At 42.3% G+C, this 15,077-nt stretch overlaps 1 protein-coding gene across 1 annotated transcript in view; it reads left to right on the top strand.

Annotated features, from left to right (window-relative positions):
- Positions 1–15,077, top strand: part of clcnk (chloride channel K) — a 101,909-nt gene that overhangs the window by 21,003 nt on the left and 65,829 nt on the right. Inside the window, 4 exon segments of the mRNA XM_034171465.1 lie at positions 538–663; positions 6,970–7,053; positions 7,276–7,335; positions 7,338–7,377. Coding sequence (XP_034027356.1) covers positions 538–663; positions 6,970–7,053; positions 7,276–7,335; positions 7,338–7,377 — 310 coding nt within the window.

Raw genomic sequence — 15,077 nt, forward strand, 5'->3', positions numbered from 1 at the left:
TGACCACCTGGAATTTGGTTGATACCTGCGGCGAGAGGGTTCAGTGGTCTCTCACAGGGCACACTCTGTCTTTCAGCTACTGGTGTGCACAAATAGTTGTAGCAACAGGTGTACAAGGCATTGGAAACAGCTACAATTTTACATGTTTTGCATACAATTCCTGCTTCATGCGCACTTTATGTACAAATCGACCAAATTCGCACTATGTGTGAAGGGGCCCTTAGCAAGGACACACAGAGCGGCTCAATGCAATGCAAAAATAGTAACGCACAATGACTTGCAGAAGTAACTTTAATCTGATTGCTGATTTGGAAAGATGAACACGTTTGATGACTTGTTACTGAAAAAAGCGGTCAAGAGGGTGAATAATTTTAACTGGTACTTCATGCTATATTTCTGAATTCCAGATGTCACTGTTTATAACTCATGCAGCTCACAGGCTTTTTTGTAACTTTAGAATTTAGCCATCTCAGGTCTTTCTAAGTTGACTCCCCTCATTTCTACGTATTTGTTGCATTTCCTCCTCCATTCCTGCAGGGGTGCTATTCGGTATGGAGGTGATGTGTCATCACTTTGACCTAAAACATTACTGCCCGTGTTTCTTCTCGGCTGTCTGTGGGTCACTAACCTTCCGTCTGCTCTCAGTGTGGAGCGGAGCTGAAGGTAATCACTCACCTCTTCATGGTCAACAAGGGCCTTACTTTCACTGTTTTGCTTATTTATCTTTGATATTTACAGTCTTCCTCTTAACACCATGTTTCTGACTTGTTATGATTCTCATATAGAAGAAGAAACTTTATTGTAATTTACACCCTCCATGGGGTTAATACACATTACCAAAAAGACACATAAATCAAACATACCAGAAACAAGAATAAATAAAATAGACATGTATAAAAAAAGCTAATTTCATGGCAGTTGTGCGAGGTGTGATGTGTCACGTCAGATTGGTCTGGTTACATGTGACAACTAATGAACATCTCTAAGACAAAGGAGCTGTGCTGTGGGGGCACAGACAAAACACCATCTTCACTCAGCATCTAGGGTCAGATGGTGGAGCAGGTTCAGTCATTCAAGTACCTCAGAACAGAGACAGACACCAGTGTAAGGATTTGGACTTTTGTATCATGTTTTTTCTGTTTTGTTAGGTTTGATTGTTTTGCTGTATGTGTTTCTCTTTGCTAGGTTGTTCCTGCTTGGGCTTTGTCTTTCTCTATCTCTCTTATCTGCCTCTCTTTGTGCTTTGGTGGTGGATGGTGCACACTGTTTGGGCCACACCCTATTCTGGAGCTTTCCACACACCTGTTTCTAATCTGTAGCTCATCACCAGGGTGTATAAAAGCTTCACTGATTGAACTGTTTCCTTACCAGATCGTTGTGCCTTGTGCCATTGTTTACAGCTCTGTACCTTGTGCTTTCCTTGTCTTACCTGCTTCCTAGTGTTTTTGACCTACTGCCTGTTTTTTTGACCACGCCTTATTGCCTGATGATTCCGATTTGTTTGCTGATTTTGGACTGCCTTTTTATTTACTGGACTGTGCTGATTCCTTCAGTAAATGATCTTAAAAACCACAGCTGTGTAGTTGAGTCCTGCATTTGTGTCCAGACATCTTTGACTACCAATCCTGATAAAACAGTCTGGCCAACAATGGCTACAGCAGACTCAAATGTTTTTCAAATGGCGGTACGCCATCATAGCCGCCAGCTAGCGCAGCAAGAAGACCGTCTTACGGCTCTTAGCTCAGGATTTAGCGACCTTGCTAAATGGCAAGATTCATTCATGTCTTCCGTGAGCTCACAGATGGAGCAGCTACCTGCTGAACTGAACATTCAGGCCTCTACTGATTCAGCTCCCGTGACTACCAGTAATCCACTTCCAGGACTGAGGGCAGCCCTGCCACAGTTGTGTCCACAGCTGAACCTTTTTTTTTTGCAATCAGCTGTCCAGACCAGAGCATTTCTCTGGTGAGTCCGGAGACATCAAACCGTGTATCACCCAGTGTGAACTGCATTTTGAATTAATGTCAATGTTTCTGTCTGAAAGAACGATGACAGCATTCATGATTACTCACCTTACTGGCTGGACAACGGCAATCTTCTTCGTGTAACTCTCTCCAAGCATTCATGACGGTGCTGCAGCAAGTATTCCAACACGCTTCACCGGGATGTGAAGCAGCACTCTCCCAAACTCAAGCAGGGAAACAGATGAGTCACTGACTACATGATTGACTTCTGCCACCCTAAACGATGTCTTCTTCCAGGGACTGGCTGACCATATCCAGAAAGAGCTCATCACTGTTGACCTTCCCAAAGATCTGGACGAGCTCATCGCTCTTGCTATCTGCACTGATCATCGGATGTCGGACCAAGTGACGAGACCCCCACCTCTCAGCTCAATGTTCTGTCACAAATCACCACGGCTCCAGCTCGCCTCATCACACCATCGACAAACCCCTGCAGTTGGGTTGAACCTGTCTGTCCACAGAGGAACGTCGGCACCATAGGGACAAGGGTCTGTTTTTACTGCGGGCAGGCAGGACATGTAATCTCCAATTGTCCGGTCAGGGGTGCCCCCATGTGGTCAAAACCGGTACTACGGGTGAGTCAAAGCTCCATTTCTTCCTCGTCTACTCGGAATCTGATCTCAGCTAAATTGACCTCAGAGCATTCATTTGAATCTGTCACGGTGTTCATTGATTCTGGTTTTGATGTTAATTTGCTACTGTCTTCTCTTGCGAGAACTGTGCACCTTAAATTGTATCATCTCTCATGCCCTCTGATGGTGCATGCAGTGGATGGCCACGAACTCGGTCACATCACCCATCGCACCTAGTCAGTTCATTTAATAATAACAGAGAATCATTCTGAGTCTATTAGCTTCCATGTATTCGATAAGAAGACTCATCTGGCAATACTGGGGCACCCCCTGGCTGAAGAACACAGCCAGAACTTTAACTTGCCCAAAAGGCAGATTAGTTCCTGGGGACCCTCGTGTGTGGGCTGTTGTCTGTCTAAACCTGCCGTTATGATACCGGATTCTAACCCAGATCTCTCCAGAGTTCTGCGGTGTTACCATGACTTAGCATGGGTTTTCAGTAAAGCTAGAGCTAAATCTTTACCATGTATCGCCCATACAACTGTGCCCTTGAATTTCTGCCAGGAACTAGCCCTCCCAGGGGCAAATTGTTCTGTCGGCACCAGAACACGTTGCGATGAATGAATACATACAGGAATCTTTAAAAGCTCGGTTGATTTGACCCTTGTCATCGCCCGCCGGGCGGGTTTTTCTTGTTGAAAAGGATGACAAATCCCTCCGCCCATACATTTATTATCGGGGCCTCAATGACATAAACAGTTAAGAATCGCAACCCGCAGCCCCTCATTGCCACCGTGTTTGAACTGCTAGAGGGCACCACAGTCTTCATGAAATTGGATCTTCGCAATGCTTAACATTTAGTGCGCATTAAACAGGGTGATGAATGGAAAACTGCCTTCAGCACTCCAAGTGGCCATTATGAGTACCTACTCATGCAGTGTTCCAAATCTGGTAAAACAATGTCCTTCGTGAGTTTCTGAACAAATTTGTCTCTCTATTTATTTAGATTTCTGATTTTCTCTCTGGATAAAGAGACTCACACGCACATCCGTGCAGTACTGGAAATCTTATTACAGAATCACTTATTCAAAAAAGTGGAAAAATGTGAATTTTGTAGGCCCACAGTATCATTTTTTAGGATTTATGATCGTACAGGGAGAAAGCCGGATGGAACCCAAAGAAGATTGTGGTGGTACGCGATTGGGCGTTACCTAAGAACTGTAAAGAGATAAAGATTTTTGGGTTTTGTAAATTTCTACCCTAAGTTCATCTATAACTTCTGTACTGTTGCCACATCTCTGCATAACGTCAACTTTCCCCTCTGGGCGTTCCTGGACGCCAGAGTGTGACGAGGCCTTTTGGGTCCTAAAAGAATGCTTAACAGGGACCCCTGTTCTACTCCTTCCTTACCCCGCTGGACAGTTCGTGGTCAAAGTTCATGGGTCCAACGTAGGCGTCGGAGCAATCCTGTCTCAAATTAATCCTGCTGATAATAGGCTACATCTCTGTGCCTATGAAATTGTCTGATGCTGATGCAGGGGAGGTGATGGTCTAGTGGTTAAAGCGTTGGGCTTGAGACCAGAGGATCCTCCGTTCAAATCCCAGCCTGACGGGAAAATCACTAAGGGCCGTTGGGCAAGGTCCTTAATCCCCTAGTTGCTCCCGGTGTGTAGTGAGCACAAGTATAACATTGGCGACTGGGAACTGTTGGCAGTGAAAGTGGCCTTGGATGAGTGGCACCATTGGCTTGAGGGGGCACAAGTGCCATTTTTAGTCTGGACAGATCATTAAAAACCTGGAATACCTCTGCACAGCAAAATGTTTAAATGCCAGGTAGGCCCACTGGGCCACTTTCTTCAGTCTTAAATTTCGTTCTCTTTCCATCCAGGCTCTAAAAATGGGAAACTGGATGCGTTTTCCCGGCAAGGGGATCCCTCATACATACCATCGGAACCTAGCCCCATTCTCCCCGTGTCATGTTTTGTGTCCGCTATGACGTGGGATATAGAGATGGTCAGATCTGCCACACGACGGTGTCCAAGAGGGAGCCTTTATGTACCGGACGCATTAATGGTAGAGGTCATTTGTTGGGGACATAACAGCCGGTTTGCATGTCATCCAAGCATCAAGACAGCCATTCAGATTATTTAGGAAAGGTTTTGGTGGCCATGAATTTTACCCGATATTACTGATTATGTCAAGGCATGTCACGCATGCGCCTTGCACAAATCTTCCACCTGCTCACTGGCTGGGGAACTCCTTCCATTGCCTATTCCCACACAACCATGGTCGCACATTGATTTTGTAACTGGTCTTCGCCCTCTAAAGGGAATACTGTAATGCTGACAGTTGTGGATAGATTCTAAGATGGCACAGTTAGTGCCTTTACCTAAGTTTCCTACTGCCAAAGAGACTGCTGAAGCTTTGTTGATGAATATTTTTAAACTGCATGGTTTTCCTCAGGACATTGTTTCCAATCATGGACCCCAGATCATTTTACAGTTTTGTAAAGAATTCTGCCTTGTGCTTTGGGGTTTCCTCCAGCCTCATCTATGGTTACCATCCGCAGGCCATTGGGCAGACTGAAAGGGTCAATCAGGAGCTGGAGAAAGGCCTTTGTATTCTCAATTATTTTGGATTGAAGTAGCACATAATTACTGGCCTTCGTCCTCCACTGGTTTCTCCCTACCTCATGCCTTACATGGCTTTCAACCCTCTTTGTTTCCACCTACAGACCTGAACTTACGTGTGCCCTCAGCCTTAGCCCTCATCCTCCGCTGCCAACAAACCTGGGAGTGGGCCCGTTGGGTTCAACTCCATCTTGTTATTTAGAGAGGTTGTAAACTAAGCACATAATGGGCATGCTTAGAGTGCTTCGTGCTCAGAGGAACCAAGGTGTTGCTGAGCAATGAGGTAGGAGGAAGGAGAGACAGTGGCAACCTCAGCAGGCATCACAGTACATGTGCATCAATGCAGCAGAGATTATCACTCACACATTGGACTGATAAGCCATTTACGCAGTTAGAAACAAAAGACAAAAATTTCCTGTATATTTGTATTGTCAACTCTGTTGGTAGCATGGTCCAAGCAGAGGGTCACCCCTTTGAGTGTGCGCTGCTTGAGATTTCTTCTTCAAATAATCAGAGGGAGTTTTTCCTTACCACTGTCACCTGTGTGCTTGCTCTAGGGGTTGGTAAGGTTAGACCTTACCTGTGTGAAGTGCCTTGAGGCAGCTTTGTTGTGATTTGGTGCTATCTAAATGATATAATTGAAACTGAATTGAAAAAGTGTATTAAAAACAAACAAAAAACAAACAAACTGGACGCTACACCATCATCTCCCACAGACGGACCGAGGAAACTAAGCACATAATGGGGCACTGAACACAAAGAATTTAGATTTATCTTCTAAATTAATCATAGGTATATTATGGGCATTACATGAAATAATCTTATCAGATTACCACCTGCCATCCCCTTTGCAACACAAGTGTGGAAGGTGCACACTTTATTTAGAAAGCAGAGGATTTTGTTGATTTCATGGATCTGCATCAACCTGTCAGAGCATCTCAGTGGTAGCAGTCACCAGAGCTCCCTGAGGTGAAATAGTGAAACAGAAACATGAAGTTTGCATCTTTTCATGAGTATGTACTTTTATTTCATGTAATGGCTGCTCTCAACTGTTTTGTTGTGTTCTAAGCAGAGTATGTGTTGTGAATCCATTTATGTAAGGTGTGTATGAGTACTGTACCATTTAAACACCACACATACACTGTTTGACTTTTGCACTGGTTGTTGCTGATATGTGGTGCAATCACATTCTGATTTAACACAACACTAACGCACCAGCCCTGCACCTGACCAAACATCATTTATAGACCAACACACATCCGAATTAGGCATGAAAGAGAATATGTAATTCAAAGAACATGGGATCCAATCACAAAAACTACAACTCAGCTGAAAACCACAACTAATACTTGCATCATGCTGTGTGCTGCTTTGTGTTGAATAGAACACGGGGTTCAAGTTGTGTTTGTGAGATTTGTGAGTCAAATCCTCTCTACTTCAGTGTTGTGAGCACATGATAATACCTCTCAGTCCTTGTCCATACCCATGCAGAAACCGCACCAGTCTTTACACCTAGATTTTTACTGAAGAGATGGGAGTTTTCAAGCACCAGCGTCACCTGAATTTAAAACGAGTTGGTTAAGATTTTTCATGGAAGAGATGCTCACAGTGTACTTATGTTATTCTACGGTACTGCGTGTATATGTATTAACTGATGCTGCATTAAAGTTAATAGTAAAATGTCATATCATATCATGTGAGTATTTATTATTTGATGATTTCCCATGTGTTTGCAATCTACAGAGACTCTTCAGGTTGTGTTTAAAACAAATTTTCCAAATACTTTACCATTCCTACCCATTGAAATTCTGGTGTTTTGCTTTCCTGGGGTGAGTTTTTGTTTTCATGACAGCATCTCCATAATTTATATTGTTCACAGTTAAAAGTAACATTTGCTTTTCAAACTAATGCCAGCCACCAATCTAACACTTGTGAATATTGCTGTAATATTGCATTTTGTGGTTTCATCATCACTGCAATTTGAATGGCTGGGCTGTGATGAGGAGACTTTGTAATGCTGTCTATGTTTCATTTCTATGTGGGGACTCAGGCTGCTGTGTGGAGCCGTAAGCTGCTGCTTTCTCTTTTGCCATCGCTGGATCCTGCAATTCAAAGAACGAAGCCAGTCATCATCAAGATGCTGACAACACAGTGAGAACCGAGTTTTTTTTCATGTACTAATGAGTATCATTATCACAATTGCAAATTTTAGAAAAAATGCATTTGGCAGTAAGGAGCCATAAGGAGGAGGAGTGGGTGGCGTGTGCTATCGAAGCCCAGACAATGAGATGGGGCTGTGCTAGGAAAGCCATCTGGCATAAGATTTTGCCAAACTAACCATTGGGATCACCAAGTGAATTTCCATAATAGTAATAGCTTCTGGGGGAGGGGAGGGAGGGAGGGGGGTACGTTTTTTTCTCTACAGCCCAATATGTGATCAAGGTTGAGTGCCGTTTGGCAAAAATGACGAAATTCAGTTTTAATGGACTGACAAACTAGGAAATTATCTTAGATTTAAAAAACTTTATTCAGCATCTTTACACATACCTTAAACATTTTCAGCATGTTTCAATGTCCTACTTCATGTTTTTTGCACAAAAAAACAAGCATTTTTGGCTAATTTTGGTCGAAAAATCACTTTCAGTTTGAAAGTCGAGGCAGATGTCTTTGGCCCTACAGTCATTGAAAATTCTGTTCTGCATGGTGGAGACTACAGCCGCTGTCTTCAGGGCATGCAGTTTCTGGCTGAAGCTTTTGAGTGTCTGCTTTACAAAGAATTCTTCAATGAGAAAGGTATTTCCCCATATGCATCAGAGCTTGCCAGCTTAACAAGACTCAAGTTGGCTGTCAACATGAAAAACATCACTGAAAGCCAGAAGTTCATGGAAGAGTTTGGTAGAGCATCAAAGAAGTTGGTTGAAGATCTGAACAGCTTTATCAAAACACAATCTAATTCCAATGAAAACTAAGTTCTGGGCTTCCTTCCTTGATATGATGGCTGTTGTCCATGATCTTTTGAGAGCTGATCGTGAAGGGATTTGGGACCTTCACCTGGATGCTGTTCAACGTGCTTTGTATTTGTTTGCAGCATTTGACTCCACAAACTACATGCGATGGTGTTCTTTGTACTTCGAAGACATGCGCTGCCTTCCTGAGACAGCACCATCAGTGTATGAGAACTTTGCTAAAGGCAGCTTTTCAATTAAAGACAAGCCAGGGCGGTTCAATGCTGTAGGAGGAGACCAGAAATTAGAGCAGAGCATTAACCTATGATCCAAGTGCAGCGATTGTGTTATTGGCATGCAAAGCAAAAGCAATATGTGGCTCAATGGGACTTGATCTACCACGAAATGATGGCTGTAAAGAACCTGCATCGTCAATATGCCAATGTGATTGAAAGAACTCATGAGACATACAGCCACCATGATTCATCACAAGCCACGACTGACCGCAAAGAATCAAATATTCAAATTCATTGAAGGAAAAGGAAGTCCTTTTGCTGCTGATGCATGCACAAAACTATACAACTTTGTAACTAAAGGTCATGATCGATGACATAAGAAATCACTTGCTTAATGCAGTCCAGAAAGGGAAAAAAAGGTACCTGACATTCAGAAAAGAGAGGTTTATCCAGAAAACTATTTGAATCAGTGATTGCATTCATCGTGTAAATCTGAAAACAATGAAAGCTATCCACAACAAGCCACAGAAGATGACCAAACAGGATGTGAAGGAGATGAATATATCAGAGAAAAATTGAAATTGCTCAGGAATGAGGCCTTACTACTGAAGACCTGTTAAGATATGATGTTGTGCCATCCAGTTCTGTTTGATGGTGAGGGAATGATGACAGAGCCAACAAAGAGTCAGCTTATCAAGGAATTGGAGGTACAGCTCAAACCTGAAGATAACTACACTCACAGTACAAATGCTTCTTTCATAATTGATGTCATGGCCAACATTAGAAAAGTCGGTCTCTCCAAATTTAGTGACCTACTAGCAAGTTTCACATCATTCTCAGATACAGACCGTAAGTTTGGTCGATGTGACTATGTTTTTGATATGTATTCTGAGGATCCTTCAGTGAAGGACAGTGAGAGGAAGAGGCGTGCTTGTACAACACCCATCGAGTACAATTCAATCGAGCCATCATCACAGCTACCAAAAAACATGGACACTTTCTGGCCATCCAACAACAACAAACTTCTCCTTGAAAAAATGATCTAGAACCATCTCCGAACCAGTTGTCTTTCCCTTCAAGAGTATCCTATTGTACTTGGACAGGTTAGCAGAGAGGATGAGGAATGGCACTGCCACAGTATTTACAGAGGCGAGGAGAGGACTTTAGCAGAACTACAGTCTACAGGAGCGATATTTGAAGAAGCTGACCTTCGGATACCCCTCCATGTACTTGACTTGCTTAGGGCTGGACACGAGGTTTGCGTTGTCATTTCAGGTGATGCTGATGTAAGTGTTTCACTACTGTACCACATGCCAGTCTTCATCCAGAATAATCTGAAGGAGCTATGGGTTTGTGCTGGAGTTGGCGACACCACTCGCTATGTGCCCCTTCATTGTCTGTAGGATCGCCTTGGACCTGACCTTTGTGCAGTTCTTCCAGCAGTACACAGCCTTACTGGATGTGATGTAACGAGTAAAGTTGGAACAAAGAAATTTGCATTAAAAGCTGAACCTGCTAAATTCCTAAAGCTGTTTGGAAAAATGCCAAATCTTACTCCAGCCAATATCAAGAATGCAGAAGAGTTCTTGGTTAAAGTGTTAAAACCAGGTAGTGAAGCCAAGAACTTTACAGACCTGCAAGCTGAAATTTTCCACCACGCAAAGGGAAGTTCTCATCAGAATCTGCCACCAACAAGCCAAGGACTTCTACCACATATCAAGCAAAGCTTTTACAATGCCTACACCATTATGCACGCCATAGAGATTCATTATGATCCTGTACATACAATCGCAGTGAAACCAGAAGACTGTGGCTATAAGAATGACAAGCAACAGCTGGTACCTGACACATGGAAAGCCCTAGAACCACATTGGACAGTTGTCTGTTCATGTGCTAAGTGTGCAAGGTCAACATGTCTCTGCAGGTCTGCAGAAGCTGAATGTGTTAAATTCTGTCACTGCAATAAAGCACCAAAAAACAGGTGTATGAAGCCCTTGGGAATGCAAAAAAAGTCTTCTGCCTCTTGTTGCTAAGAACCATCCAATGTTGCCAATAATATACTGGAAACGTGTCCTCATCTTTCATGACATTTCTGTTGTATGATGCAATTTATGCAACATAAAAGGACTACAGTGTCCATTTTTGCTCTGCTTCAGGCCAATGGGTTTGCTGGTAATTTTTGCTGTCATGGATATTTTGAGGCCATATTGAAATTATGCAAATCGGGTAACCTCTAATAAGGCTGAAAGTAATGTCATTTAATCCCTTGATATGAAAAACCTATATCTAGAGTCCAAAAATAACCTCCTATTGCAATTATTTGTTGACTTACAGCTTTATGAGTGAATATGGTAAAATTGGCTTTTTGGGGGTAGGGGTGATCTTTGTTTATATTGACCCCCCTCTGTCACCCTACACAGCATGGGAAACTAAATCTGAATTTCTTTTTCACTAGAGAACCACAAAAAGATGTTTTTGACCAATTTTGGGTCCCTTATTGAAAATAAATTTGTAGGAAGTCACCAAACTTTGAGTGACTTTCAAATTGAATGTGATTTGACCAAAATTAGCCAAAAATGTCTGTTTTTCGTGCAAAAAACATGAAGTAGGACATTGAAACATGCTGAAAATGTTTAAGGTATGTGTAAAGATGCTGAATAAAGTTATTTTTTTTAAATCGAAGATAATTTCCTAGTTTGTCAGTCCGTTAAAACTGAATTTCATCATTTTTGCCAAACGGCACTCAACCTTAATCACATATTGGGCTGTAGAGGAAAAAAAACGTACCAGGTATGAAAAGGTTCACCAAGTTTTTTTTTAAACCTCTCATCATATGTAAAACAAAAATACCAAGTTTGGCTGTAAAAGAGAAATGTACACAAACCCCCCCCCCCCCCCCCCACCCCCACCCCAGAGCCAGGACTATAAGAGATCAATTGAGGCCCGAATTAACACTAGCAGCAACAGGAGCTGTGGCCTCATGGTATGCCAGTAGAAATTGTGCTACTGTTGGGTGAAGAAGAAAATGAGGCAGCGAACATCTCTGGAGGCAGTGGGAGAGGAGGAAAGTGGAAGCTGATGTACTGAATGTACAGGAGATTAAGCGGAAGAAATGTAAGGCCAAGAGCACGGGAAGTGGGTTCAGCTGTTATATAATTATGTGGATGGAAGAAGAAATAGTGTTGGAGTCATTCTAAAAGTAAAAAAGTATATGAAGAGTGTATGTGGGAGGATAAGCAAATGTCTTACAGGGTGATGAGGGTGAAGCTGGAAACTGAAGGGGTGATGATGAATGCCATCAGTGCATATGTTTCACAAGCATATGCACTGATGTAACATGGAGGAAAAGATATGAAGTGAGTTAGATAAGTATGACTTGTGGCAAGTACATACGTATGACACATGCATTCAAGGTGGAAGTGGGATTCAGTTAAATTTATTTAATTTATATAGCACCATATCACAACAAAGCTGCCTCAAGGCACTTCACATGGATAAGATCTAACCTTAACCCCCCTGAGCAAGCTCACAGGCAACAGTGGTAAAGAAAAACTCCCTCTGGTGTATTGACAAAGAAACCAAAAAGCAAACCAGACTTAGAGGGGTGACCCACTGCTTGGACCATTAGTTACAAGGTTTTTAACCAAAGATGGGAAAAGAAAGAGAAACACATGAAAAAAAAAACAAAAAAACAGAAGACCAACAAAACAGAGTCCGTTATTGAGAAAAAAAAAGTTTCTTTTTCTGTCCATCATTGTCAGGTTTCGGTCCTGTTGGTGTTCCTGTTTTCATTTGTCCCCTTTTTGTATCTCTGTCTGCCCCGGTCTTGAGTTATCTGTTTATTTTCTGTCACTTTTGATTCTCATTCTAATTTGGTATTAATCATTCCTTTGACATGTATTATTCTCTTGTCTCTGGTTTTATTTTCAGTTCAATCATTTATTGATTTTCTTTCTGTATGCTTTAGTCACAGGTTTTGTTCTTGGTTATCATTTATTTTTTGTAGTCATTCATTTATTTGTTATCTTCTGTAGTGATTATGTATTCTCTGGTTTTGCTTTTATTTATCTTCAGTGTCTTATTATCTGGTTGCGTTCTGTTAGTCTTGGGCTTTATTTTTGGTTATTTATTGCATGTTTAGTTATTCATTGCATTATTCTGTAGTCACTGGTTTTGCTTTCTGTTCATCATTTATTCTCTGTTTAACTAATCGTTTGTTTTGCCATGTTTATTGTGTTCATGTCTATGTATCAGTCAGTATCAGTCCCGTTCTAGTTTTGGTTATAATAAGTAGTTTTCTTGTTTCCCACTTTTTAGACTGGTCACGTTATTTCTTAGTTTTGCTCACATTAATTATTGTTTGTCTTGAGCACGTCATGTTTTTCACCGTTATTTTTTCCTGTTCTCTTGGTTCTGTCTGCATTGTGTTTTCCTTCCCTCACACTCTTGCACCTGTTCGGTCCCCTTCCTCATCTTTCCACCATGTCCCCTTTCCAGATCCTTCATCCACACATGCATCTTATTATCCAATCACAGCCTTCCTCATTTAAACTGCTTCTGTTCACTCCGTTCCCGCTTGTTTGTTGATTTCAGTCACTTACCAGCTCTTTGTCTCTTTGTCTTTTTTTGTCTCTGCTCTGTCTCCCGGATCCTGCCTTTTTGCCTCAGCTCTGATAACCCAGTTTGCTTATGAAAGCAACCCTGCTTGTTTGTGACCACATCCTCTGTCTCATCCCTGCCTGGTACCTTTGCTCAGCAGACTGCCTACCTGTATACTGAACCCTTGTCTGCATTACAGACCCTGGTATTTTTACTCATACATCTTGCCTGTGATTTGTGTTCAGCCTTTGTCTGTATCTTGCCTCCACTCAACCTGACAATCATGGTGTTTATTCTGTGTTCATGTCTAGAATAGGTAGGAGTTCCTTAGATCAGTCCTGCGCCCCTAGAGTGCAGAACGAGCATCCATTAAAATGCTCACCAGTGCCTCAGACAGAGGAAAAAAAAAAAAAAAAAAAAAGAGTACAATCAGTTGGCCGGAAATAATTCACTAAGGCGTACATCACCAGCCGTAAGTCAACAGGGTACCAAAGAGATTACTAATTGGTCTTGTGTTTCACTACTAGACCCAGAATTTTGATGACGTAAGGCGAGACCTGTCCCATTGCTAATATATGAATTACAATGAGAGGAAACTAATTCCATACTACACTGGTATTCTACCATACGAAAGGAAGAATAGATCTGTCTTTACTCTCTACTTGAATGTCTCTATGGAATCTGATTGTTTTATCCTTGCAGGGAGATCATTCCACAAGACAGGTGCATGATAAGAGAAGGCCCTGTGGCCTGTTGATTTGTTTTAACCTTAGGAACATAAATAGTCCTGCATCCTCAGAATGCAGAGCACAGGCTGGTATGTCAGGTGTAATTAGGTCAGCTAGGTAGGGAGGGATTACATCAAGGATCGACTCCGAGCCCGTTCTTGTTTGCAGTGGTGATAGACAGGTTAACAGATCAGACAAGAGTCTTCATGGACTATGGTGTTTGCAGGTGACATTGTGATCTGTAGTGAGTGCAGACAGCAGCTTGAGATGGAAATATTGGAAGCTGGAGATATTCTTTGGAGAGAAGAGGAATGAAATGAAAGGAGCAATACTGAGTCCATGTACACAAATGAAAAGTGAGCAGTTGAACAGTGTAGATGCAAGGAGTAGAGTTGGTGAAGGTAGCCGAGTTTAAAACATTGGGATCAGCTGTTCAGACTAATGGATAGTGTGACAGATGTGAGGAAGAGAGTGCATGTAGGGTGTAACAAGTGGAGAAAAGTGTCAGGGTTGACTTGTGATCAAAAGATATCTGCAAGAGTAAATGGACTGCAATGATAACAGCACTTTTCCAGCTGCATCAGAAACTCAAACCATTTTACAATTATACCTCACATTCTCATACACAACACCAACACGCTGATGTCCACGGTGCTGCCATGCAAAGCACTCACTACATACTAGGAGCAATTCAGGGATTATGGACCTTGCTCGAGGGTCCTTTGTGGTTTTCTGGTCTGGCTGGGATTTGACCCAAGGATCCTCTGGTCTGGAGCCCAATACTTAACCACTAGACCCACCATGCTCAGCATGCCGCTCTCATTGGACCAACATCTCTGCTATTATGGAACTGCGGGATAGCTCGCGCCCATAGACTGAGCTCGCCAGACTACTTTTGCCACCCTGCTCAGCGTGCCACTCTCACTGGAGTGACAACACACACACAATGTGTCTCTTCCCAGACAGAGCTCTTTCAGTGCAGCTTCTTGTTCTGACTTTAACATGAAGTTAACACCCAAGTCTTTCATTGCCAAAGGTAAATGGTAATCAAACCATTCTAAGGGTAACTTTCTGAACTCTTCCGCATCAAACTCCATTGTGTCAATGTTTATAATGTGCTTGAGCAATAACAGGTGAAGTTGCGCAAACTTCTTAATATTATTACGGCCACTTTCAAAACTTCAGTTAGAACTACTTTTTGCTCAGGAATTCATCAAGCACGTCGGCCGCAGGCACGTACTAACACAGAATACCCAGAAACTGGAAAGTTGTTGGCCATAAAGAGAGCTTGTTTTAGCTTGTCATAAGCTAAGCTAGTGGTGCTCATGGGAGTGTGCACTAGA

Source organism: Thalassophryne amazonica, chromosome 6 (assembly GCF_902500255.1).
Source record: "Thalassophryne amazonica chromosome 6, fThaAma1.1, whole genome shotgun sequence".
NCBI lineage: Eukaryota > Metazoa > Chordata > Actinopteri > Batrachoidiformes > Batrachoididae > Thalassophryne > Thalassophryne amazonica.